The sequence below is a fragment of the Cricetulus griseus genome, chromosome 3, assembly GCF_003668045.3.
Source record: "Cricetulus griseus strain 17A/GY chromosome 3, alternate assembly CriGri-PICRH-1.0, whole genome shotgun sequence".
Classification (NCBI taxonomy): domain Eukaryota; kingdom Metazoa; phylum Chordata; class Mammalia; order Rodentia; family Cricetidae; genus Cricetulus; species Cricetulus griseus.
In genome coordinates this window covers 130,842,197-130,869,765 of record NC_048596.1, presented here as the reverse complement: position 1 = coordinate 130,869,765, position 27,569 = coordinate 130,842,197, and the positions used below count along the sequence as shown (strand labels likewise).

Below are 27,569 nucleotides of genomic sequence, written 5' to 3'. Positions count from 1 at the left end.
AGATGTTCCTTCTCAGAACAGAAGTGGCTTAATATATAATGTGTTTAACACACACACACACACACACACACACACACACACACACACACACACACACACACACTCACTCACACTCTTCTAAATATTCTAGGCTAACTCTCACCCAGCACACTTGGTTCCCCTTTCAGTTTCCTTTTGCAAATAACTCCACAGACAGAGGATTCTGTCATAGGAGTGGTTTTTAAACTGTAGTTTGTATTTGGCTTTACAACCTAAGGTAGGTGCTTTAGGACGAGGTAACTGGAGTTATTCCACCTTTGCTCAGTGCTTCCTCATGCTTCTCCTAGCAGCAGAGCAATGTAACAGACCACTGTAGCAAATTTTGAGTTTTCATTCTATACCCTGCAGAGGGCCTTGAGATATTTTCTTCAGTAGTGGCTACTTTAAGAATATTTTTAAAATGCTACCGGTCTCCTTTGCCAACTCTGCAAGTCTATATGAATGAACATACTTAAATGATTGTTGAAAAACAAAAACTAGGAGCTTGCTGTTCATTCTGAAAAGACTTTTACTGAGCTGTTTTGTTGAAGTGTGAATATTGATGAGTTTGTGATGCTGGATGGGAGAGAAGACAACAAAGTAAGTCATTACGATGAGGTTTCTGACCAAGAGAGCCACAGGCGTTTGTTTCTACATTAAGTTTGGGAAGGACAGTCAATATAGGTGTTGCATGTCTGAGTGAAGCATGCTGGGAAAACTCACAGCATCTAGCTCCTTCTTGAATCAAAGCCTGGCCATGATGGATAGCCTATAATTGCAGCTACCTCTAGTGCTTCTGGCATCTTCTGAATCATATTAGTGCCTATAAAAATGGATGTCAAAATATGTTGTTTGATACCCTACATGAGTGCAGAAAGGCTGGAGGACAGAAATGGTCCACCAAACTGAAGCCACACCTAACTTAAGGCTAGTCTTGCACTATTCCATCACTGTACCTACCACCATACACAGGAGCCTCCTGGCATGGTTATGAGAGGATGCCACAGTGAACAAGGCAGTCTCTGTCCTAAGGAGCCCCAGTAAAGACCCTGAGTAAGTGGGTAGAAGATAAATAGATGACGGAGGATATAGACGAAAGGAAGGGAGAGACAGGGTCGATAGTGCATGGTCACAAAAGACTCGGGAGGTCACACGCAGAGACATGGAGCAGCAAAGTGGAGGCTTCAAATTGGAAAGTGAGCCCCATCAGGGAAGCTAGGGGCAGTGGCCTGGTGCTGTGGGGTACGGCTAGAATGAAAGGAAAGGAGAGAGTACTGAATACTCCATGAAGAGGAGGGACGAATCCCATGAAGTCATTAAGAGTGTATGCCCACCATCTTGCCTAGGGGAAACCCCACTGGTATCATTCTGCTAAGGGGGCATAGCAATAAAATGGCTCCCAATGACACATGGCTTTACCCACAAAGCAGCACATAGCTCAACCCAAGTCAGAGAAGCTTCTTCTTGCAATAGATGGGAATTAACACAGAGACCCAAAACTAGTCAGTGCAGAGAGTATAGGACTTTGGAGCACCCAGTCCTACATGGGGTGTCTTTGTCATACCCCTCCCCTCAATGCTCAGGGATCTATGGGGAAGAGGAGATGGAAAGATTGTAACGTGTAGTAAATGACTCCAAGGAAACAGCATTTTTGAAACACAACAGAGCTGAGGCACACGTGAGCTTATAGAGACTGTGGCCACGTGCACAGGGTCTGCACAGGTGTAAACCAGACAGAAATCCCAGCCCTGAGAAGGGGAAGTGGGCAACAAGTCCTACCTCTAAACCAAGAAGCTATTTGCAATTGTGATAGCTGCTGGAATAGGGAAAACCACTTTTAGCCCCTGCCCAGGCGCAGTGGATCAACACATAGCAGACTCCATGGTTTTTTTGTGTTTGTTTATTTGTTTGTTTGCTTGCTTAATTTAGTGTTTTGTTTGGGTTTTGATAGAAAGAATATAAAGTTGGGTGGGTAGGGGGGAGAAGGATATGGGAGGAGTTGGGGTGGAAGAAATAGTATGACAAATGTATAAATAATTTTAAAGAATAAATATTGAAACAAAGAATGTCTATATCCTGTGTCACCGTGCCTGCAGCTAGAGAAGACAGAAGGGGTTGTGATCATTTATAGCAGAGACAGGGCAATTTGGACTGTGGAGGAGGCTATGGGAAGAAAAGAATGGACCAGGATACCTTTGGGGGAATGGAGCCAACAAGACAGTAGACTAGACTGAGAAATGAAGACAATTTCTAGGGTTCTTATTTTTAATTCTCTCTCTCTCCTCTGTGGTGTGTGTGTGTGTGTGTGTGTGTGTGTGAAACATAGGACAACCTCTGGTGTTGGTCTTTGCTTTACACCATGTCTGAGACTCCCACTGTTTTCTTCACTGTTGCCCATGCTGAGCTAGCTGCCCCCGGGAGTTTCCAGGAAGTCTCCTCTGCACCTCTCATGCTGGCATTACAGATGCTGGCATTACAGCCTTTACCACATGGGGCTTTATGCAGATTTTGAATCTGAATTCAGATCCTTACACTTGACCAGCAGGTGCTTTACATACTGAGCCATCTCCCCAGCTGGTTTGGTATTATTATTATTGTTATTACTATCACTATTATTATATCTAAGCTATTAAGGAGATGTAGAAGTCTGGGTGGAGAAAAGGCTTCCATTAGGGACAAATTAGGTGTTAGTATGCTGGTTTTGCTTTGTTTTGTTTTGTTTTTTTTCTGGAACATGAGCGAAGACAATGAAAAACAAAGAGTTGAATACTAAGGTTTTTCAAAATGTGCAAATTGTAACCCCTTCAATGCTACTACGCGAGTGACCAACTCATTCAAAAAGGAGAGTATTTGGTGAGAGTATGCTAAAAACATAGCTCTTACGACCCGTTATCTCGCTTCAGTCTTTGCAGGGGTGAACGCATGCAAGAGAAAATCTTTAACGGTCTCAAACTATGAAAAGCCAGGCTGAACTGGCTCTTGGCATCCTTAGAGTTTCTCCATTGCTATCGTCGTTGCTACCCCTGGCTTTCCTAGGATTCCTGCCCTCGTGTTTACTGGGGACCACAGCAGGCTCATACAAAAGAGAGCACAGTTTTTCTCAGTAGCCGCAGAGAGGCGACCACTGGTCGAGAAGCGCTCCCCAGGAGTGGAGGAGGGGAAGACCTACAGGCCACCCCATACCACCCGGATGCCCAGGGCGTGAAGAGCCCGCTTGGGCGGTCGCCTCCCGCCACTGGCGTTCACGCACTCCCATGCGCACACACGTTCAGAACCCCGCTCTGGGTTAAGTCAGGCTTTCTTCAAACGCAAAAGAACTTTGTAGACGCCTTGGCGTTTCCTACTTTTGTTTCTGAACTCTGCTCCCCGCCCCCATTCCGCTCCGATCCCGCGCGGGATTTCGGGGTCCCCCGGCCCCGGGCTCCAGCACCGCACCCGCTTAACCCTTCAAGGGGCGAGGGTCGCGGTGCAGTCAGAGAAGCATCTAGGAGACCCGGGTCGCCTCGAGATCCCGGAGCCCCCAGAGCTGTGACCTGCGAGTATCCGTCCCAGGCTAGGGTCCGGAGCACGGGACCGCCAGAATTGCGGGGTGCCGGCCTGGGGAGAGGGGGGGGCTGCGACGCGAGACTTAGGGCGCAGGGCGCAGGGCGCAGGGCACAGGGCAGGCTGCCGCCGCTGCACGCGGGAACCTGAGCACGGGACCGGGGATCGCAGGTGAAGCTTGGCTCTCAGGCCGCTTGCTTCAGTAGTGTCCCCGGGCAGGGGACAGCACTTACCTGCGGCAGCGGGGTCGGGGCGCTACGGCCGGCGACACCAGCAGGCCGGCGACATCAACGGGCTGGGGCCTGCAGGTCCCGCCGTGCTCTACCCTGAGAGGCTCTGGCCGCCACGGGGCCAGACACACTTCCTCAATCCTGCGGCCGCCTGGCGGGCGGAGAGGGCGGGTGGCGCGGAAGCAGGGCCGGGCCAGAGGGTCGGCTGCCCCCGGCCTCCGCATACGAGGGCACGGTCCCTCGATGGCCTTCCTCGGTTTCCCTAGCTGCTAGATGTCGGTGACCAAGCTCACTGCTGGTGCCTGGGTGGACGCTAGGGCCCTGAGTCGTTGGAGGGTCCTCTCCGAGTTCGGATGCCCAGCTATCTTCCCTGGGTACAGGCACAGTGACAAGACTGCTCCGTTCCTTGCTTGGCCTTTCCTTCTCTGCTTTGGTAATAGACTAAAGCCTATTTTGCATGCTGGCCATATACTCTGGCTGTAAACATAAAAGGACGAGTATATTAATGTGTGTGCAGATCTCTAGGGAATAGTACAGAAACTGCTTTTTAAACGTTGGTGTTTTGCAAACTGCACCTTTTCTGCCACTAGTTAACTTAATTAGGGACATTTGCAAAGTTAATACTAGTTGGTAAATGATTTTAGATTTTTGGCTTCTGGGTTAGCTGGGACTACAGGCACATGACACATGTCCTGTCTGATTGTGATGGTGAGATGTAAAACATGATGCAATGTTGATATGCGATGTTGATGCCACTGAGGGTAATAACCAAACGCAGGCTAAACACTCATGGCTAATTAAGCCGCCAGCAGGCTTCTGATGCGGCTCTGATTTTCTCTGAGAAAGGACAGTCCTTTGCAGAAAAGTGGTTCTGCCTCCAAACGCTTCTGCGGTAAGCTAATAAGGAATATTCCCCATACAAGGTACAAAGCACATAGGCAGATGGCCATAGCCCTCTTTACCAGTTGACAGAAAGTGAGCCCCTGGAGCTACTTCAGGAGCACCGCTGCTGAAGGAGTGTTTACTTAGGGTGGTGTTTGGCAAGGAGGACTACCTTGCAGCTCTCCTATCTATGCTCTACCTTCTCTCCACCGAACACTTTTCCTGTCCTCGCCAACGAGGTCCTCAGAACAATTAGCAAGGGCAGCAGTATGACTGCTACGGAAAAGTCCCTAATAGTTTGCAGGCCTGGCCTCAGCAGTTTGAATGAGCCTTGTTTGGTGTTGCCTTCAGAGCATACATCGCTGCCACCTAGCGTTACTAGGAGGAAATCTATGCTTGGTGCCAGGACAGACACTTGAGTTGCGAATACTTAACTGTGGAAAGAAAATTTCCCCTTTAAACAAGCTTGGAAAGTTTCCCCTTTAAACAAGCTTGGAAACAGGCTAGGAAAAATGCCCAATGTAGAAAAACACATGCATGGCCTTATCCCAGCATTCAGCTTTACCCAGTAGGAGGAGTTCATTAGTCGCAATTTTGCAAAGGAGATTATTACAGCACAGTTATGATTCCTTTTCGGTTCTTTTTCATTCCCATAGACCTATGTTCTTTTTGCGTTTGCTTGCATCCCACCCAGATTTTCAGAAGTCTGAGGTTGGAATGACCATCTCCAACGGGGTTCAGCTGGTAGACCACGGTCAGAGGTAGGTGAGCTACCTACTGCTCTGAATGAACATTCCACTGAGGAGGCTAACTATTCTTCTTGTCATTTGATGTTTGTCTTTATTCAGCCAGATCCTCACTTCCTTCGGATATTCCCCCCCCAACAATGCTGTAAACACCACCACCCCCAATCTCTACCTTCGAGTGCAGTCTGCTGCATGGATTCTATTGAGGAGTGGGTGTTAGAAAGCAGCCACCCACCAAGAGGTGAAGCTGGAGCACCCCAAAGTGTCTCCTTTCAGAGAATGACCCAACCACAGCCATACAAGTGCACACATGCATGCATCCACACACCTTATACACACATACACAAACCTACTGTCTCTACAGTGGTTCTCTCTGGGCAGTCATGCTCTAATTCTTCAAACAACAAAAATGTAATTTTACATCATCTGTCTATCCATTTGGATGAGAAATGAAATATTCATAAACACAGCAACACATGCACTAGTACATACAAAGAAAGGTCTCATCCGACCTCTCCGGGGCCATTTTTAAGTGGGTGGTGCTTTTTCACCCAGGTCAGCTTTTTTTTTTTTTTTTTCTTTTTTGGTTTTTCGAGACAGGGTTTCTCTGTGCAGTTTTGGAGCCTATCCTGGCACTCGCTCTGGAGACCAGGCTGGCCTCGAACTCACAGAGATCTGCCTGCCTCTGCCTCTTGAGTGCTGGGATTAAAGGCATGCACACCAATGCCCGGCCCATTTCAGTTTTTGATGCTGAGTTCACAGTTTGATCTTTCCAGACCTACCCAAGTCCAGTGAAGGTTTCCTCTCCAGCATCATGTCAGGTCACAGCCAGGTGACTGAAGTTTCTTGGCAGTTAGAAGCCTTAAGAACTTCAGCTAAATTAAGCCCAGGCCCATAGATCATCATAGAGAAAAGTTACCAAAAAAAAAAAAAAACCAAAACAAACAAACAAAACATGGTCACTACTTGGGGACAAGATGTTTTCCCCAAATCCTCATTTTCTGTACTCAATTGTCATTGTTTTATGGTTAAAATGGGGCTTAAACTTAGCCTGTAATGCACAGGTCTGTTCAACAACCAAGACCACGGAAATGGATGTCACCATCGGGAAAAGATGCCCTGTGTGTGACAGACTAAAGGAGTATAATTTTATTATTGCCAATGCTTTATCAAAAGCCACATTACACACAAGTTTCAGAGAGAAGATTCTACCATAGAATTCAAATGCGGTTAGTTCTTCAGTGAAAGAAAAAAAGAATGTTTCTCAAATGTCCAGTTTTATTTTGTCATTGCTGAACAAGATCTGAAGTTAGGATCAGGATTTCCAGTCCAATCCATTTAAAAATCATACCACAGGGGTAAACCTGAAAGAAGTGAAATCTAACATTATATAGATTTTCATTTCTAGATACAGTATATTACAGAAGGTTAAATATACTACCTCCGTGTACTTACAGCTATAAAAAGATACATTAATGATACCAATTATAAATAATGTAACATTTCATATTAAAGGCATTATTGTACAATGGAGGAATAGCAACCCTCTAATGTACCATGGTGAAGGGTAGTTAGTGCCTAGAGTTATTGAGATACTGAAAGTTCAGTGTGTGAGGCCAAATCCCGATTTAACCTGTTACTGGTAGTGTAAGTGCTGAGGGGGAAAGAGGGTGAATGGAATAGTGCTTGTTTCTGTCAGGGCTGAGAGCTCCAGTTCATGCGTCTTATTCTTCATGCACACACTGGTTTTGATATGAGGCTTTGTTGTCAATCTTGCTCAGTCCAGCTTTAAACCTTAAGGGTAAGCATCACAGCCAATTGGAGGGGTGCGCGTTGCTGACAGTTAAAGGACCCAAACAACAGTCAACCCAATGGGGTTGCTTCTATTCTTAGGGCATTATGGGAATGGTTTTAGTTTTCCATGTTAAAACATAGAATTTGCATATCACATGGATACACCGACAAGGAAAAGAAAAATGTTAAAGTGTGAACGAAATATCCAAGTCACTTGGCTGGAGACCGGGTCCCCTATAAGATCCAGGTGTTATAAGTTAATCAATCAGAAATGAAAACCCAAACGGGACTTTACAACTACAAAGCGATGCAGTGACAGCTGTCTCTCAGTGGTGTGCACTTTACCAATCTGAAATGGGTAATGGAGCTGGAGAAAAGAAAAGGGAAGTGGGCGCACCCAATACTGAATGTGGTGGAAATGGGTAATTTGCAAAAGTGAATAAAGGCTCCAAGTGTCAAATGTACTGCTCGATTGCCTAGGGTTCGCTCTGCTATGGTAGTTCTTAAATGACTCGTCAGTGGCAAAGGTGACACTAAGGATGCTCTCTGACTAAGAAGGACCTTAGTTATGGCTGACCATCTCATAACTACAGGGCAAACTCTTTGGGATGCTGATTTGGTCATTACAAAGTCAGGGTTGTTTTCAAGGTGAATCCCATGGTCAGTGTCAATATGCGGCCTTCTGGGCCGGCACCCCCACAGACCAAAGACTTCTGGAGCCTTTCCTTGGCATGTGTTTCCCCTAAACTTCCCACCCTGGGTCCCTGGAGTCTTCCTTTCATGCCAACACTAATCCTTGGGTTGTGAATAGTCCCATTTCAGCCTCAGAATGAGGTTGTTCCATGCTCAGGTGACCCCCGAGGAGCCCGTGAGAACAGATCTGCTTGCAGCACATGCAGTGAGCTCTTTCACATTCCCTGGGGTCAGCAAAACATTTCAAATAACTGCGGGACACTCCAGAGACCATCTCGTATTAACAGAGCCCTGGATGTCTTTGCTGTGCCCTGCACTTAGGCTAAGGGCAAAGTCACAGCTGGATACCAGTTCCTCCCCAGGCAGGCCTGCAGTTTCACACCTAGCATCCAGCCACCCACAGTTTGGTCCCTAAAGTATGAGTGTGAGAGGAAAATCAAAACCATTAAACTCTAGTAGACCGAGTGTCCAGAAGAGAGGGTCCTGGGAAGATGGGCACTGTCACCCTGCTTTCTGCTCACGGCAAGTTGGAGTCACCACAGACAGCTGTTCAGCTTTTGAGGAAGAAACCGGTCTGTCCTTCAGGGGTTCTTGTCATCGAGTTTGATGGTGACAGTTTTCACTTCTGTATACTCAGCCAGAGCATACTCACCTCTGCAGAGACAGGAAGGGGGCAGTTCACACTGTCGGTTCATGGTTCTGGGAAAACTCTTCTAATGCCTGAGCACGCTGGTGCACAGTTTGAGTGTTTGGGTTTGTACAACAGGGCACAATGTGGTGCCTAGACATAGTAGGAGCAGTAGGCACCATGATGCCTTCAATGAGTGTCAGGAACTGGAAATGGGAGTTTAAGTTCCTGTGTGTGATGTTTTTGAAGACGTTAAAAGAACTAAGGGTTTGTTTCTGGACAATGGGAGATGAAAACAACAGAACAAATATAAGGTCAGGGAGGTGGCTGCAGAAGAGGGGTCCTTGCTGGTGAATGAGGGTGATCTGGGGTGTGAGAACTGCACTGACTATGTAAGTTTTAAGTGGTAATTTGTTACTACTTGAAGAGACAAAAATATCTATGTCTAAGTCCAAGGAGGTGGCCAGGGGGGTCATAGGGTCATCTGGCTCTGAAAGGCACAGCTGTAAGAAGAGCGGGGTCAGACTGCAGGAGAAAAGGAACAGACATCGACACAGGCTAGGCATGGGGAGGTGATGGCCCTTGGGTTAGCATCTTTGGCATATTTCCTTTCCTTAAGTCTTAGAGGGGCCTGGGATCTTTCCTAGGCATCATAGACTATCCTTGGAGCAGATCCCTTTCCCAGAACCAAGAGGCAACTTGGACGGAGAATTCCTCCTTAGTACACTCTTAACGGTTTTGGAAAATAAACCAATAGATTCTGGTTCCGGAAAAGGTAGGGGGTAGAGATGGCCTCTCCAGTCTCTCTATTAAAAGATCTGAGCCATAATTCTGTCTCATCTCTGAGACCTGCGGGTAAGTTATTCAGTCTAGCATCATCAACCTTATTTTGAATGTGTTAGAAATGCAGATTTCGGGGCTCACCCAGGACTACTGTGGCAGGTAAAACAGGGAAAGCAAAGTAGTAGATTGAGTCCACATCCTACCCCCCTGTCCTGGTGCACATGCTAGGTTACACAGCAAGGGAGAATAGATGCTGGAGATGGAATGCTCATGACTAATCAGCTGACTTCAAAATAGAGAATTTTCTGGGTCATTTGGGTAGCCCAGTGGTCCTTAAGAATTGAAGACAAGACCCAAAAAAGTGTCACCAGGCTGGTTGTGAAGATGACTGTATGAACCAAGTATGAGGTGAGCCTCTAGGGGCTGGGAAAGGCTAGAAAACTCAGTCCTCGCAAGCCTCCGGCCTAGCAGACACCTTGATCTAAGTTCGGAGAGAGCTGCACCTATTCTATAGAGCTTGTAGTCCCATGTTTGTGCCATCTAAGACACTGAGTTTTCAGTATCATTAGAAAAGCAACTTATTTATGGGATCATAAATTTCCTCGGTGGAGTCAGGAAGTTTGTATTCAGTAAGTTCTCTGGGTGATAATGCTGCCTGCTTGAGTATAAAAGAGCAATAGGGCTTAGGACTGTGTAGATGAGTCAAGTTGATTGAAATCCCTGAGGTTGTTTCAACTGTACTGTGGGAACACCACCACTCCTGTCCAGTTACATCAACTAGAGAGAAGTCACATGGGCCACTCTGTGCTGAATGGGCAATGCCACCGTTAAGGTGTGTTGTTTTCATCAATGCATTGAATGTTCTTATAAAGCAACAGGGAAAACACAATCAAGTGGGAAAATTCTACAAAGGACATACTGCAGAAAAAGATGTGCAAATTCCAACAAGTGTGAAAGGGACACTAGATGTCTCACACATAAAGACATGCGAAATCACACAGAGACACTTTAATGTAGCTGAGCACTGATTTCTAGGAATTCATTCTGAAGACCACCACACTAAATGCATTAATATTTATATACAAGGAAGCTTATAAACAGGGTTTGTAATAATAATAATAATAATGCTGAGGCCCTGTGGAAATAATATTAGTACCCATTCTAGGTGGCTTTCACTAAAAGACTGGGGGATATCCAAAACCTGTCTTCGAGGGCAAAAAGTAGCTTGCTTCCACATCAGTAAACAGCAAAGAATGAGTGGATTTATGCATAGCCACAGAAAATGCACTATAAACTTTCAAAATGAGCAAATATTGTTTTGCAAAAATTCTAAGTGTTAGTGGTTTATCGATCCCATAGTAAAGAAAAGGGATTAAAACCTTCCTGAATTAGTTCTTGTTGAACAAGCTCAGAAGTGTCAGCATTCTTTCAGGAAACAGCCTGTAGATTCCTCATTCTTCTTTCTATTTCCTCATCTGTTGTTCTGGTTCAAGTTCCTGCTGTCCTCATTCAACCCCTCACCCAGTCTTTTCTACCTCAGCAACCAAGGCCATTTGGGAGCTCGGCCTTCCTCCTAATAAACCTCCCTAGAATATCAATGGTGACAAGGATTGATAGTAGTTCCCAGCACCAAGCTTGGAGTAGTCAAGATACTCAGCAAGAGGCAAATTGCCAAGAGATCAAGGCTCACGTCCTCTGTGAAAGTGTATGGCTACTCTCACCTCATGCCCACAGGGTCTGCTGTGGATGTGCCCCTGAACAAACTGTTGTCAGCAAGGATGTCTTTAGAGACCCAGCCGGAGGCCCAAGGCTGGGTGGGAGGCCAAGGTCAAGTTTGAAGAGCAACACAAGACAGGCCAGACCAAGTGCTTTTTCCAGAAGCTTTGGTTTTGGGTTTATATTTGTTTCTACTATTAAATTTTTAAAAATATTTTTAAATTTAAATTTACTTTTTTTAATTTAGAAAAACAAAACCAAAAACAAATATTTGCCATGTGAACCCATGATTGAATGAATGAAATGAGTTCCTTTAACAAGTGGGATTAAAGATCAGAGAGTAAAGCCTGACCTTGCCCCATCTCTGTTGTATGAGTTTCTGTTGCCTGTCTTGGATGCCTTACTTATACTGCAAAGCAAAGAACCAGGAAGCAATTCACCAAGAGGAACAGACTCTTCAGGCTCCATGAAAGATCAGCCCAGAAACACATCCTGGAGGGGCTGGCGTGTGTACAGCCAGTAACCAGCCCAGCCCCAGTGACCAGTTTGGGGAAAACCATGGAATCCACCTTGTGGTACTCCAGCATAGAAAAGGGGAACTTGTTGCAACAAGGAAACATTAATCTGAAACAACTGAAAATAGAAATAATTTTTCAAGGCAGTTTCCAGGCACCTTATGAATGATTTAAAAATATTTCACCAAAAAAAAAAAGCTTTGGGAAAATATATGCCAAAGATCCAAAAACAAAACAAATAATAATAATTTAAAAAACCCAGACATTCAAGAAAGTCCCCAGCACAGCTGTCTGGATGAAACATGACCAAGGTCTGTGAGCTTAGCAGGTCAGTCTGTAGCAGGCATAGGGACCATGGACCCCGCCCAGAGAAATGAGTGGCCCAGGTAAGAAAGCTAAGCAGTGCATCCTCAGTGGTTGTAGGGAAGGCCAGGCAGGAGGCCTCCCCTCTGCCCTTCCAGTGACTGTCACTTAAGGGACTGGGGTGCTTGCTGCCTTCCAGGCTCTAGAAGGAAGGCTATGAGGGGTTTATGTTCCTTAGTCTCCACAACCCGCCTGGCTGAAGACAGAGGACCAGAGGCGACAAGTGACCACATGAGCTCTGGTGGCTTCATCTGAAGTGACTTACAAAGATGACTCCTAGGGCAGGGGTTAGCTCAGTGGTAGAGAACTTGCCTCATATGACATAAGTTCAATCCCCAGTACTGCAAAAACAAAACCAAATCTTCCCCAGACAAAATTCAAAACACCACAAGGCACGGGTGGCCTCTGCCCAGCAAGTCCTGGGCTATTGGAAGCCCGAGGCCAGGGTGCCAGTGTTATTCTTAATTCTTGTCCTTTTGATTGTGAGCTGGCTGAGCCATCTCTTCATCCCTTATGACCACTAGCTTCTTGGGTCTATCTCGTCCCCTGAAAACTGTTATCCCCTCTCACGACTGTCTCCACAAGAACATAAATGACTGTGCAGGGGTTCTCATGAAACCTTCTAGGGTCTATGCTCAGCAAATGACAGTTGTCACCAGCATTGTTACTATTGGAGGAGCCTGGAAGGGACCCTAGCTCTGACCTCCCATCCTCAGCTGGAAGACTCCTCTCATAGGCCATGAAGTGGAGGCTCCAAGACAGCAAAGTCAACAGGCTGCCGACTGAGCATCAGTCATAGGACCAAGGAGGGGACCAAAGGACACTCTGTGGTTTTTGCTCGTGTGTGCAGATCACTCCTGAGCATCTGTCATCTGTCATAAATAAAGGATTGTCTGAACAGAGCTGAGGTGGAGAAAGAGCCCAACTCCATGTAGACCAGTCAAGAGCCAGTGGAAGCCAGCCCCTCCCCCATTGTAATATCCTCAAGAATCTAAAAGCAGAGCTGCTTAGTGTCCCTACTAAGGCCTTGGCTGAGAAAAAGTGCCCAGTGTCTGTTCTGACTGCAAGTGCAAACTGTAGAAGATAAAGCATTTGTATATAAATGACACAAACTGTTTAAACAAAAGGAGAACACAAGCCCTCAGAAAGGTCCAGGAACAGCCTTGGGGTGTTGTTACAGATGGCTCCCCAGGAACATTGAGCCTACCAAGATGTTTGTCCACATTGGCTAATAAAACCCAGGACAGCAGAAAGGGAGGATGGAAAGAGATGCCAGCATGTAGCTGGGAACCCTTGGGACACTCCACCCAGCTTTGGGCCTGGGCCAGAGGCAAGAAGGCCCACCCATGAATGTTAGGAGGCCAAACAGGAAAGAGACACAGAGGAACTTGTTCAACCCAGAATGTTCTGCTGGGGCCATGGGCCACTCAGAAAGGTATCCAGAAGGAAGCAGAGTCACTCACGGTATGTCCTCAAAGCTTGTGCCAGGCTCTGAAAGCAGAGCCAGGCGGATTCAGAGACTGATTGAGCCAGTCTGTTTTCTCTGCCCAAAGTAGAGATATGTGTTCTAAGACTCTCATTTGCCACACCCCCCATCCTGCTAACCTAGGCCAAAGCACTGTAAAATGTCCCTAGGGTGATGGTGCTAGGTAGGGCAAGAAGCTGCGGCTGCAGTTTGGTTCTGGAGCTTAGGAGGGAGAGTAGGGTGGGAAGGGAGGAAGGAAGAAGGCACAGATCCCGAGCAGCCTCCACTGAGGGATCACCAGCCTTCAGGGAAGAGGGACGACTGAGCGCCAGAAACACTTACAATTCTCTGCCGTTTCCAGACATTTTGAAGCCACCAAATGGAGCCTGGGCATAGAATGCATTGTAGCAGTTGACCCTGGAGAGAGGGTAAAAGGCACTTGGGTCACCTGGAGAGCGCTGGCCTGCATCTTGAGACGCTGGAGGCACAACATGGCCTTTGGGCAAAGTTTCCATAACTTGATCACAGCACACCCCTTACACCTCTTCACTCCTGCTTCCTTTCTTCCTGCCAGAAACTATAGTTGGAATATATGGAGGAAGGGAGCTAGAGGATGGCTTAGCTGTGAAATGATGCAGGCCTGATCTCAGAGCTCTGCTTCCTAGACTGTGTGGGTGACTCTAAGCTTGTTCAACCTCTTTGAGTCTCACTCTCACTTCACTCATCTGGAAGATGGGCATGAGTATCCAATCTGTAGAATTATCAGTGATCAGAGGCAAGTGTCCATACTGGGCAGGTTAGTTATGAGCTGTCTTTAGAATCCACCAGAGACAAAAATCAGAGAGGTAGCGTGACACAGCTGTCAAAGGTTCGGGCTTTGAAGCTATGTCCCGTGACCCTCGATAACCATAGGCTCTGCACCCTCAGATTCAACTAACTTCACACCCAAATTTTTGTGCAGAATTCTTTTTCTCCTTGACAGTATTCTCTAAACAGTAGCATACAATAAATATCAACACAGTATTATACTAGATGTCGTCAAGCCTGTAGATGATTTTGAAGTATGCAGGATAGGATGGGGTATACCTTGGTGATAAAATGCCTTTCTAGTATGTTCCAGGTCTGGGGCCAGAGTGCCAGTATGGTATAAATAAATAGATAGATAAATAAATGTATAAATACATAATAACAAATAAGCAAGCAAGCTGGAAAATGTTCCTAAGATATCTGCACATGGAGAGACTTGAGTAGCCATAGACTTTGGTCTCTCAGCAAGGAATGAATCCTCTGCAGCTAAATACTGAGGGCCAACTGTACGAGCTGTGTGATGCTGGACAAGTAATCTCTTTTTATGCCCTGATTTCTTCATGTGAAACATGAAGGACTCAAGGCTGTGGGATACCCATTTCAGAGGATGATCTCCAAGGCGCCCAAACAGTGTGAGCGCATCATGTAACCTGTGCCAATGAATGGAAAATGAAACTAGCAAGCCAGCGGCTCAGATAGCAAAATGCTCCAGCACCCATGCTTGGCTCACCAGACTGTGCCAGACTCCAGCGCAGAAGCCAGCTTCAGGGCTTTGTCCAGGTTTTTGGTGAACACTGCTGCTGTGAGTCCGTAGTCAGTGCTGTTCGCTCTTTTGATCACTTCTTCAAGATTTTTGAACTTCAGTATTGGCTGCACTGGTCCGAAAATCTGTAATCAATTACAAGGAGAATTGTAGGAGGCCTGTAAGGATGGGATTGTGTGGCTTGATGAGGGACCCAGCTTTCATGCCTTCCCATAGTCCCAGAGTTCCTCCTCACAAGACAAAGAACTCCCAAGACCTCTAAAACTGCATGATAGCTGAAATTTGAATGAGGGAATTAAGATAGAACAAAAAAAATGGAAGAGAACCCAAACATATATACACTGCATTTATGATCCCTGTATGCTAGCACTGTTTGTGAGAACTGTCATTCTCAGAACCTTGTGGAAAACCCATGTACAGCAGGGTGGACATGGGACTGAGAGGCACAGGGAGATTTATGGTTGTACAGTGAGGGGGAAGTCTGCTTAATCTCCATCTCCATCGTTCTCTAGAACAACTATGGCAGAAAGGTCAACGAGAATATAGCTGGGACACATTCCCTGAGGGACACTTGTTGTTAAAGGACAGTCTGAAGAGTGTGAAGTAGCTATGGGTCCTGAATCCATAACTTTGTGTCTGGTAACACCCACAAGGCTAAGAGATGTTGGACCTGGGCTGTGCGAGCATCTGTTGGAAGGAGATGGACTGCTGCTGGCTGGAGACCATGAGCAAGGACAGAAACAGGGCTGGAACAATTGTAGCTACCATAGGCCTTGGGGTTCACCGGAGGCAACAGAGCCCAAAGAATAGCAGGGCTACCCTGCAAAGGCTTCTGGGATTCCTGGAGCCTCAGAAGAATTCTTTGAAGGTCCCCTGGATCCCCAGTTCTGGGGACCACACCTACCTCCTCTTTGGCAATCCTCATATTGTCTGTAACATCTGAGAAGACAGTGGGTTTGATGAACAGCCCCCTGTCCTCCATGGCTGAACCCCCACATTCTAGCTTGGCCCCTTCTTTCTTCCCACTCTCGATCAGCTCAAGGATTTTGTCAAACTGCTTTTGATCGATCTGCAAAACACAGAAGGGAATTATAACCACCTCCTTCCAGGAGGAGACTGTTGTGCTTTCAGTGGGCCTCGGCACCATCAGTGGTCCTTTACCCCGTGTCCTTGTCAAGTCCTAGATCAGAAAACAGACAGCCTTGTGGGCAGATGTTCCTCCCATGCACAAACCTGGACGCTTTGAAACAAGGAGCCACAGGGAGGTTGGCTGTTCTCACCTTTAAACTTGAGATCTTATTCACATGTCTAGTTCCCCTTCTCATGCTGAGAGGTTGAGGGTAAGGGGGAAATGGGTTCTGAAATGGTTGCATTCTCTCCGGACTTGGCATTCTGCTAGAATTACTAGATTTGACAGGTAAAAACACAGGATGAACAGATAAATGCAGCTATCAGAAATATAACACATGATTGTTTTTAGTATAAAGTACACACCAAACAGCATTTGAGATATACTTAAGCTAAGATGCCTTCAGTTTGTCTAAAATTCAAGTCTAGTGGTGCCAATATTTACCTGTGTACCATAGATGGGGTGGATACTTATTGGAATTATCCTATCCAAGTACAGAGGAGGGAGCAGGGCCGAACACTTGACTCAGCATCTCTGGGAACAGTGATGTGAGTCTCACAATAGGGGATGGGTGCTGCTTCTTGGCTGGAGGGAAATGAACTCAGAAAGATTCAACCTTCTGCTACTGCCTCATTGGCTCCAAGGTGCCCTATGCCACAGTTCACAGATGAACACCCAGCTATGGGCCACAGTACTCAACCGTCTGTCAAAAGGCCACCCCTCCTGGGGATGGGCGCATCATGGAAGGTGCTCTTTCTGTCCCCATTCACAGTCTTCTTCCTCAAATCCAAATGGTCTTATCATGACCCAGTTGACGGTTTCCTCCCTCCCAGGCTGAGAGAGACAGAGTTTAATCAAATGCTGTTTCTGTTCCTGAGGGTTTTAGATAGGAGTTTTGGTTTCATTCCAGTAACATTAGGTAGGGAAAAGAATTCAGGGCCCAGGAGATGGCTCAGTCAGTAAAACTTGAGGACCTGAGATCAGATCTCTGGAATCCATGGAAAAACCTTCGTGTGGTGAACTATACCTGTAGTCCTCTCAAAAAATAGGGTGGACGTTGATAGAGGAAGAACCTGACTCTGACCTGTGGCCTCCACATAAACATATAGTACATGCACACACATGTTAAGCATGGCTGCACATACACATGAACACACATGTGTATACCACAAATATGCTCGTGTAGAAAAGGATGAAAAGTAAATAAACCTATCTCAAGTAAAGAAAGTTCTTTGAGTTTCTTTTTAAGGAACAATTTTTAAAAATAATGAGATGGTAGAGCCAGCATGATCTCTTTCACATCGAGACAGGGAAAGAATCCAAGAGCATCATCACTTTTGCTTGCCCACCTGTAAGGAAATCCTGGAGGAGAGTGCCAGGAATAAAGACCATGCGACCCCCCACTGCAGGGAGAGGTAAGAACAAGTGTTGGTGGGGTGGTGCTGGGGGAGCCCCTTCACTGTAGTCCTTTGCACACCATTAGGGTGTGCTGACACACCACAAGAAAGTAAGGGAAAAAACCAAAACACATGCAGTTCCACGTTCTGTCAGCCTTTCTCTGGGTGAACCACATCTTGGCTTAAAAGCTCCAGATGGGGCTGGTGAGATGTTCTGCAAGTAACGGTGCTGGCTATGAAGCCTGACAACTTGAGCTCAATGCTGGGCTAGGCAAGGGATCCACACAGTGGAAAAAGACTGCTGTCCTTGTCAAGCTGTCCTCTGGTCCCCGCACATGAGCACTGTGGCATGCGCACCCCACACAAAGACACAAAGGTATACGCGTACAAATTAAACAAATAAATGCTACTTAAAACCTTTTTTTTTTTTAACATGTGAAGAAAAGTCCCATATGTTACGAAACCTCTCTCCTCCTCGGGGGCCCATGTAGCTCACTGGAGCAACTTAACTTCCTCAGGCCTCGGATCTTGGCTGGCTGGAACTACATTGTACTGACAGACCCCATCGTCTTTGCAGGCAGCTGGGGTCCCCGTCAGAACCCCTACACACCCAAACTCCACCCCCATGAGTCCTCATAAACACGTTGTTTAAATCTAATAGCCATCCATGAAATGTCAGCTGGTGCCTACAGCACAGGAAGAGAGATCTGGCAGGATGTGGAATGACAGGGTAGGGCACCGCACCAGAAGTGGAAAAAGATGGCTCCCACAGGACCTTCCACGGCTGTGCTTGCTCTGCAGAGGACGCCTCCGGATCCCGAGCAGGCCAGGTGGCCTCCTTGCTTGTCTGCCAAGCTAACCCAAAAGATGATGGAGTGTTCCAGCAAGCGGTCTCCAGCCCTGGCCCCCAATCTAGGTCAGCTAGTTCTTCCACAGGCCTGAGATGGACAGAAGTGTTTAGGCAGCTGGACACCCTTTCGGAACAAAACCTTAAAGGTCTTGGAAGGAGGAAGGTTATCATCAGGATCCTAACATAATGTCCAGTGTAGATAATGTAAGTGAGCTCCAAAGGGACTCGGCCGGGCAGAGCACAGGTGGAATGGACACCCACTCCCCGGAAGAGCCTGTGTGTCTGGCTCCAATGCCACACTGGAGACTTGGGAAGCAAAGAAAGGAAATGATAGGAGGAAAGCTCTCCTTAGCAGGTCTCCCACCCATTCTAGATTAACTCTAAAACTTGTGGATCTGATACTGATCTGTGGCCATGTTTGCACTGAGGCCACGGACTACCTTGTGTCAGGACTTCAGAGTTTGTGATTGAGATTGGGGATGAAGGATGTACACAGCTTCCCTGCTAGGGACAGAGGATATCAGAGCTGCAGGCCACATGGACTGGGGTCAGGGTTGGTGTCACCTTGGCCAGAAAATCTCCCCTCCACTTCTTCCCTAGACAGCATCCACACAGGATGGTTTGCCAAACCGACGGCGATGCCCTGAAATCATGCAGGAATGTATGTGCCTCCTACTTCCAGAGACCTGCCAGTCAGTGTTTCTCCCTTAGAACAAATCTATGCCTTCTGCTGAGTACTTCCTGGTGATGCGACACCCTCTATGACTCCCATTTCCCAGATGAGGAAAACTAAGGGCTGGGAGGAACAAAACCACAGAACCTAGTTTGGGCTCAGGAGCTTCCTGTGTAAACATTTGGTGCTGACTCAGTGATAAACTGTGAATGTCTGGGATAGACAGTGGTTGGTAAGTCATGGATATGCCTAGAAACTCGAGGGTTGAGCACAAGACTGGCAAAAGGCAGAGAGCTGCCACCGAGCTCTGTTGCAATAGTGCAGGGATGGCCAGGCTGCCCTCTTGAATATCCAACAAACTTTGTTAAACTTCGTAGTTATGGCCATTTGCATCCTGTCCAGGCTTCACAAACCAGACCTGCAGAAACCTGTTCCCACTGCCCAGGATATAATAGTCCAATCCCTAGAGTTTCTCCACCCTCTGGTTCCTGGGGTTATCCCATGCTGTAACCCGCTGGTTCCTGAGGTTTATCTCATGCTATAGCCCTCTGGTTCCTGGGGGTTATCCCATGCTGTAGCTCTCTGGTTCCTGGGGGTTCTCTCATGCTATAGCTCTCTGGTTCCTGGGGGTTATCGTGCACTGTAATGCATGTGACCTTGAGGACCCCGGAGTCAAGAATTGTCAGTCATTGCCCTGGCTGTGTCCCTCTTCTGTAGGGTTCAGGAAACTCTCTATGTGACCTAGCCCCAAGGTTCAAAGGTCACCATATCAAGAAGACAGGGTATGGATGGATAGCCTTGTGCCTTGTGCCTTGTGCCCTGTGCCCACTGGCTCCTCCCTTGTCCCCATGGCTGCTGCTCCATTTCCTGACAAAACCAACTTCATCAGCTTCCACACAAAAGCTTCGAGTGACAGAGAGCACCCACTAGTTCTTTTCCTTGGGGGAGGAGCCCTGTCTGTGGCCATACTTCTGCCTTGCTGAGCCCGCAGTGGAGTATCACACATGGAGGCATGTTTGTTGGTGGGTTACCTGGGGTCCTTGCTCCGTTTTGGCATCGAAGGGATCTCCAACTGGCCTCTTCTTGGCATACTCCACACTCCTCCTCACAAACTCCCCATAGACCTGCTCTTCCACGAACACTCTGGAGGCGGCTGTGCAGCACTGGCCTTGGTTGAAGAATACTCCTTGGTGAGCACACTCCACCGCCAAGTCCACTGGGGGCCAGGGGAGGCAAGAGGAAGCGATTAAGTTGTTACAGCAGGCCTGGCGACAGCTGCAACTCTAATTGCCCCCACAAGAAAACAGGCCCCAGATGACTGCACTTCAGAAACTAATATTTCTTTCTCAGTGCTTCCCAAAGGAGGGGATGGGGGCGGGGGAAGGGTTTTAGATCCATCAAGTTTGAATTAAGTAAGTCCAAGAAGCAAGACTTCTCAGGGCCATTAACACGCCAATGATGCAGAGCTGGGACAGCTCATCTGTCCAGGGAACCCCCACCCCAGCTTTCCTGTCCGACGCTGGGGACAGTCTGGAGGGACTGTACCCCCGCAGGGTTGAAACACGACAGCCTCACAATGCACATGGGCCTCCATGCACCTCACCCCTGCAGCTGGGCCAGAGGCTAGGCTCAAATGCCACTCCTCAAGACACCAATTCATTTCTTGGTCCCTGGTGAGAGCCAGGAAGGATGACTGAAGTGGCAGAATGGTGTGTGTCACCCTGGACATTATGTCAGGATTTAATTTTGTGGAATGGCGCTGCCTGGAGGAGGAGGCAGGAGGAAAAGGCAGCAGAGGGGCGGGGAGTGGGGGAGCAGGCTCTGTTTTCATGACTATGGTAAACCAGCCCTTGTATGATTTGCTTCTGGTGCTTTGCTGTGGGGTTCACTCCATGGAGTGGACAGCAGGTGGGACATCCACTATAGTGACCCCATAATTCAAAGCAGTCCTAGTTCTTTGGGATGGGAGTTTGGGACCCCAAATGTGAGTCACAGTAGGGAAACATAGAAAACTGTTCCAAGTGACTGCAGCAGCAACATTGCTTTAGGCAAGAGCTGGGCAATCCCTCTCCACAGCCTCCCTGGCTTTCTTCCTCAGTCTTCTCTCCCACTGAAAACCGGCTTCAGGGAAAGGAACGGCTACCCCTCCTTCACTTCTCAGTGAGAAATCGTGCCAGTGTCATTATTTCTCAGGGCTATTTTCAAATCCGGTCTTATCTAAGTGTGGAATAGAAGGCTTTGTTCTCTGTGGCAGGAATTTCTGGCACCAGTGGACAGTGGGGGAGGCTGCTCTTTAAAGCCTAGGTGCTCTAAGGCCTTTGAGGAGTCACACCTTTTGAGAGGTGACCTAGACATAAGGTGACCTAGCAATCAGGTGACTGGATGCCCAGTGTGGTCCTCTCTGCCCTCTTCTGGACATAGCAGCCAGCAATAACATACATTGTAATATTGGGTCACACAGCTCTGGCAGGACACTAGATGCTCCCAGCTGCTGTGCGGGTGGCTTTCCCAGGGAAGAGGTGACACAGGGATGACACCCAGAGCATGTTTTTGTTTTGTGTTCTGAAGGGTCAGCAAGGCTGTTCTCCAGTGTGTCAGGTCCAAGACAAAGAAGAAACACTTGGACTCTTTCAAGAGCATAAGAACAAACACAGTGGCCATACTGACTTGAAGGATAGAAAAATGGATGCCCAGAGTGGGAAGCTTGCCTCCTCCTTCCCCAGCCCAGAAGGTTCCCTGCAGGAGAAACTGGACCAGTCTTTGGTTTCCTCACATCCTTAGGTGCAGGAACTTAGCCTTCAGGGGCAGACCCTTCAATATCTATAAGCCACAGGCTTTTCCATCTCCCTTCTACCCTCCATAGGCTGGGCCTGATGAGGGGACAATGAGTGGCCCGTTCCACTGTGTGTGTGTACGCTCCTCTTTTCGTGGGTCCTGAAAGCACACTAGGAAGTGAGGAAAGACCTGTGGCCCCAGTGACTCACGGTCGGCATCAGCACACACGATGCATGGGTTCTTGCCCCCCAGCTCCAGCGTGACTCGCTTCAGGTTGCTCCGGGAGGCAGCTTCTTTAACCAGCTTTCCAACCTTCGGGGTAAGAATCAGGCTGCGTTAACTCTTAGACTCTGTGAACCTGTCCCCAGGAGGTGCCACCTGCCTCAGTGAAGCACCCAGGTCTGTGCATCAAATTGTCACACAGCCTTGGCTCCCCAGGCTGGCCACTGCTGCTGGGCACCCTGCTAAGGGTGATCTTCCACTCCTGCTAGAGATAGCTAAGACTGCTGATTTGAGGGGACTGTCAAGTTAGGGGAACAGCAAAGATGGTTCATTCTTGAGATGACAGGTGGCCAATTCTCTGGAAGCCTTTAAAGACTGAGCCCACCTTGGGAGGAGGAGAGAGAATTGGTAGCTGATGTGGTGCCACGGGACAACACTCACAGGCACCTTGACGGGGTCTCTCTGTGCCCTGGGTACGAAGATGGAGGTGCATCTGGTCTATCATGCCTCCTGACACATCGTGGTAACAAGTTTAGCCAGACACAAAGAACCTCTGAGCTGGGAAAGACCTAGAAGACCAGGGCAGACCCCACAACTTAGAGCTGGATAGCTCAGTGTGTACAGTGCCAGGGCTGTTTAATGCCACATGGGGGAATGGTGGCTGTAGGCCATGGTCTAATTCTGACAGGAGTCTCTAAGCATACTCACCCTGGCTGCCAAAGGGAAGGACAGGAGTGGGGTGGGTAGCAGGCTCCTAGCCAGACTAGATATCTCAGAGATGTCCATTTCTCCCATCATCCTGCTTGTCTTTTTATTGATTTTTAGGTGCTCTTCACATATGAAGGATATATAAACATTTAGAGAGCTGCATGCAGCACAACTGGTTTTTTACAGCTTGTTTATCATCTCTTAGCCTTAATTATGATATTGTTTACTATACAGATGTTTTACATTTTTATTTTATCTTATCTCTCATTTATTTTTTGAAGGCTTCCAAATCCTATTAACTATTTATTTAGTTTGGGAACTGGAACAGTGACATTTTACTAATAGAACATAGTTAGATTTAGAAAAAATAAGCAAATGGTACTTGAGTTTCTCAAGGAAATGTCTGTGGGTTTCAAATAATAGAGAGGTTGTTGTATTTGCCAGCAGCTCATGAAGAGGGTTTACCTCTGTGGACCCTGTGAAGGCTATCTTGTTGATCTGTGGATGAGCGGAGATTGCTGCTCCCACTGTGGGCCCAAAGCCTGGCACGATGTTCACCACACCCGGAGGGAACCCCACCTGGGAGGAACAGAAATGGTATCGGAGGATCAGAGGGACAGCACTGTCTACAGGGGTGGCAAGCGTTGTTTAAGCCATGTAATGTCTCCAAGCAGAGCAGCACTCTCTAAGGGAAGCTGTGTTATGCACTGGGCAGAATGCACCCACATCGGAAACCTCTCCTCAGTGAGCTGCCCTCCTAACCCTCTGCTGCAAGCCTGGGTGCAAGCACTTAGTGAATTGATCACTCTGCCCCTGAAGAGCCTCTTACCCCAGCAGGGTTGAGGGGCAAAGATTCAGGGATGCCACTAGGTGGCAGTGGCCCTCTTGCATAAGGGGTGTGTGTGTGTGCGTGTGTGTGTGTGTGTGTGTGTGTGTGTGTGTGTGCGCGCGCGCGCGCGTGCGCGTGCGCGCTCGCATGTGCTTGTATGTCTGTCTGTATGTGTATACCTGGGAATATGAATGTGCCTATGTGAGAATGTGTCTGTGTATATGTGTGTGGGGGTGTGAGACAGCATGGGAACGTGAAAGCACGTATGTGCTTTTGTGAGAGAGCCTGGGTTTGTATGAGTGTGTGAATGGGTGCACCTGTATGTGTGTGAGAGATCACATGTGTGTGCATGTGTGTATAAACATGTGAATATGAGAACATGTGTGACTGTGTGTGACTGTGTGTGCATGCATGACTATGCGTGTATTGAGGGAACAAGAAGTCCCTTGGACACACCCCCTCCAGATCGTCGATGCCCTTGTCGAGCCAATGTTGGGTCTTACCCTGCCCCACCCTTATACAGGTAAAATGAGAAATCCTTCCCCTTGCTGGACCCACTGGGCTCATCCAGGATTGGCACTTGCTGAGGCAGGGGGTTGCTGAATCTTCCATGCTCACACTCATGCAGGGCACATATGGGAGGCCTCCCCATTAACAAGACTTTCACCAACCTAATGAGGTAGAAGTTGCTGTTCCCAGCACAGTGGGGTCTTGCCTATGACTTTATTTTGAAAATGCCCTTTTAGGACGATGCTTGAATCTTTTATTGGTTTTTTTTCGAGACAGGATTTCTCTGTGGCTTTGGAAGCTGTCCTGGAACTAGCTCTTGTGGACCAGGCTGGTCTCGAACTCACAGAGATCCACCTGTCTCTGCTTCCCAAGTGCTGGGAGGCTCCCAGAGCCTCTTTTACATGATAAACATGTCCTGTGTAGCTAGTGGCAGGAAGGTGAGAGCTGCCTGATTCCAGAGGCCCCAGCTGCCCTCAGTGGTCCAGCAGGTACTTCCCAGCAGCCTCAGTCCGGCTGGGAGTGAAGTGGTGGCCTTTCTTCCAGCTCATGTGTCTTCCTGTTCTTTCAATCTTTGCTGTATGCACACTGATGATGGAATGGCTAAAATATGTTGCCAGGTGTGTCTAGCAGGTGTCCCTGCGGGCCACTGCTTCCCTGAGTTGTGGCTCCCTTGGGGTGGGGAGGACAGTGTGGAGGCTCTTGGGGACCTACGCACAGCTGCAGCTACCTAGCTAGCTGGCAAGGCCACCCTTCCCAGAGGAGGAAGGACTTTTTCACTTCCCATGGCCTCTGAGCCCAGGACCTGTGGAGTTTGGGGCTCCCTTTTTTTGGCCCCCTCCTGCAAATGCTCTAGATAAAACAGTGCTAACTACAAGTCTGTGAGTTAATGAGGGGGAGAGGGACAGGATCGTGTTAGGAATATGGGGAGGAACAGAAGCTTCCAGATCAGCTACAACGAACAAAAGCAGTCACATCCTTCCCTTTGCACCATGAGCTGGTGGCCCCCATCAAGGATTCTCATGGTGCCTAGCTCATGGGGGTGGGGATCTATCTGGAATACATAATACCTTCTTTTCAGACTTCTTACCTCTTTGATGAGAGAGCCAAGGTACAGGGCGGTGAGGGGTGTCTGCTCAGCAGGTTTCAGGACCACAGTGTTCCCACAGCACAGGGCAGGAGCCAGTTTCCAGGCCAGCATCAGAAGGGGAAAGTTCCACTGTGCCAGAGCATGAGACGGGGGCCCTGAGGCTCAGGTCCACTGTGCCTCCAACCCAGGGCCCACCTCCCTCTGTGGAGGACACTTCCTCTGCTTGGTCTGAATCGGACTTTGAAGGAGAGCATAGGTGTGTGCAAGAGTGCAGGAGCCCAGTGCTTCTCAGCAGCACCCTGGAGATGCTAACGCAGGAGCAGTTCTATGCTATGTGCCTTCCCATTCCCTCCAGAATGCTTGCTAAAGGGGTGGCACTTTCCTTGTCTCCTCCATCCTCATTCACTCAGTTGCTGTGGAAGTGGCCCAGGACTTCCCAAACAGAGAGGCAGCACTGAGTTCCCCAACATGCGCAGGTCTCAACCGCCTGGCATCACAGGCTTCGGGAATGGCCCTGCTATCTGCCAGTGTGCTCGACCTAGCCTAAGCTCCCACTCACCAGCCTTCCTCTGCTTCCTTCCAAGGAGGCAGACAACCCATGTCTTTGCCCAGGCAGGTCGCACTGCTTGCAAAGCCCTCTTCCCTGTTGACCAAACTTTTTTATTCTTCAGCCCCAGTTAAGAGACTCTGCATCACAGAGGAGCAGGCCATTCTAACCACTCTGCTGGAATCTACCATGCTTCCTGCCAAACACCCCGAACCACCCTGGGCAACCTCAGGCACAGACCCCCATGCCCCTAGCTTGCACTCAGCCTGTGGTGGTTGTAGTGGGCAGAAACAGAGTCTGTGATGGCAAACTTCCATACTCACTGGTGTAATGGCCCCACACACCCCAATGGGCTCGTGCCTGGTGAAACACACAACGTTGTTATCTGGAAGAGAGGTGACACAGGGAAAGAACACAATCATGGTGAAGAACTGCACACGGGCCTGTGCTTGCTGGCACACACCTTCAATCTCAGCACTTGGGAGGCAGAAGCAAGTGAATCTCTGGGAGTTCAAGGTCAGCCTGGTCTACATTACCAGGACAGCTGGTGCTACATAATGGAAAGAGCCTGTCTCACAAAAACAAAGCAAACCAACAAAACAGGAAAAAACAAAACATAAAACCAACCCCACAACAAACAAACATAAAAGAATTTCACATGGCAAAGCTATAAGAAAGAAATGGAGAAGCCTGCAAAGGGGCCAGGTCTTATCCATTACACAAAGAAGTGATTTGAGCTCAAGTTCAAAGCATGAATTGTGTTCCCAGGAAGAATCAACCTGTTGCCATGTGGGGAGAGGGCAGGGGGAAGGATGCCCCACAGGGAAAAAGGCCTAGAGGGAAGAGAAGACAAATTCCCCAGTAGACCCAAGCGAGGCTCCAGTCTATCCTGTATAGGCTCACCTGTGGGGATGGTCCTGCCCTGGATTTTGTCTGCCCACCCGGCAAAATATCTGAAGGTCTTAATACAGCCCTCCAGGTCGACAAAGAAGGCATGAAGGAATGGCTTGCCAGTGTCCATCGTCTCCAGAGTCTGCAAGAACAAGACAGCTCCTTTTGTAGACACGGTTTTCTTTTCTCTTCCGGTTGTTAAGTAGAGGGGTGCAGGGGAAAGCCCAACCCTAGGCACAGCACTACACCTCGGTCTTACATGCCACTTTAGAAAGCCTGCCTCTCCATTGAAATGGACCTGACCCTACTGGCAAGGACTGGCCAGCCTATTCTGCCTGGTGCCTGAAGCAGGGGGCTGGTGAAGCATGGGCACTGTCTCCCTTGCTGCTCATTTGAAGGTGTGCTGGCTGCCAGCCACTCTGGCATTTGCTCTTCCATCCAGAGCAGTCTCCACTGTACCATCCAGACATGCAAATTCATGCACTCCAGGGAGCTTCCAGAAGTTGGCTAGCAAGAGGGTGGTTTCTTCTAACAAAAGAGAAAGGGAAGACGTTGTTGGCTTTTCCCTCTCAGCTGAGCGGGTCAGTGTGGCAGCGGAAAGAATGACAGAGTTCAGGAGGGTCAAGCCACCAGCACAAAGATGCAGTGCTCTCCAAACAGGCAGCAGGCCGGATGTGGAAACAGAGCAGGGAGGGCAAGCCGGCTGGACTAGGCGGTCACCCAGGCCAGGGTGACCCTGCTCAATATTGGGATTCTTTTCTATTTCTAGTCTGGGTGAAAGAAACCCCTTTATCCCTCACACAAGCAGCCCTGTGGAGCGCTATGCTGGCTGGAACCTCCAGTTATCCTGCTTCACAGGAAGTATCCACCCGATCCTGATGTGATGCCTAGGGCTGGATTCCTGCTGAAGTGTCTATGGGACTAGATGATGCTAGAAAGAGGAAGGGAGGTGCCTCCTCATTCCTTACCCAGGGCTTTATCCCCAAAGCACTTGCCTATGTCGTA

At 48.3% G+C, this 27,569-nt stretch overlaps 2 protein-coding genes across 3 annotated transcripts in view; both read right to left on the bottom strand.

The window, feature by feature from the left end:
• Window positions 1-4,373, bottom strand: part of Lrrk1 (leucine rich repeat kinase 1) — a 150,006-nt gene extending 145,633 nt beyond the window's left edge. Inside the window, exon 1 of the mRNA XM_027408101.2 lies at window positions 3,795-4,373. The gene's annotated coding sequence lies outside the window, so the exon portion shown is untranslated. The remainder of the gene's footprint in view (window positions 1-3,794) is intronic.
• Window positions 4,374-8,366: 3,993 nt separating this feature from the next.
• Window positions 8,367-27,569, bottom strand: part of Aldh1a3 (aldehyde dehydrogenase 1 family member A3) — a 31,729-nt gene continuing 12,526 nt past the window's right edge. Inside the window, exons 4-13 of one of the 2 annotated variants that reach the window (XM_027408102.2) lie at window positions 26,577-26,706; window positions 25,997-26,058; window positions 25,127-25,255; window positions 23,166-23,279; window positions 21,980-22,082; window positions 20,027-20,211; window positions 15,851-16,015; window positions 14,914-15,071; window positions 13,719-13,793; window positions 8,367-8,560 (exon numbers count right to left, since the gene is read on the bottom strand). In XM_027408102.2, coding sequence (XP_027263903.1) covers window positions 8,488-8,560; window positions 13,719-13,793; window positions 14,914-15,071; window positions 15,851-16,015; window positions 20,027-20,211; window positions 21,980-22,082; window positions 23,166-23,279; window positions 25,127-25,255; window positions 25,997-26,058; window positions 26,577-26,706 — 1,194 coding nt within the window. In that variant the 3' untranslated portion in view covers window positions 8,367-8,487. The remainder of the gene's footprint in view (window positions 8,561-13,718; window positions 13,794-14,913; window positions 15,072-15,850; window positions 16,016-20,026; window positions 20,212-21,979; window positions 22,083-23,165; window positions 23,280-25,126; window positions 25,256-25,996; window positions 26,059-26,576; window positions 26,707-27,569) is intronic. The other variant, XM_035441383.1, reaches the window with a different exon arrangement.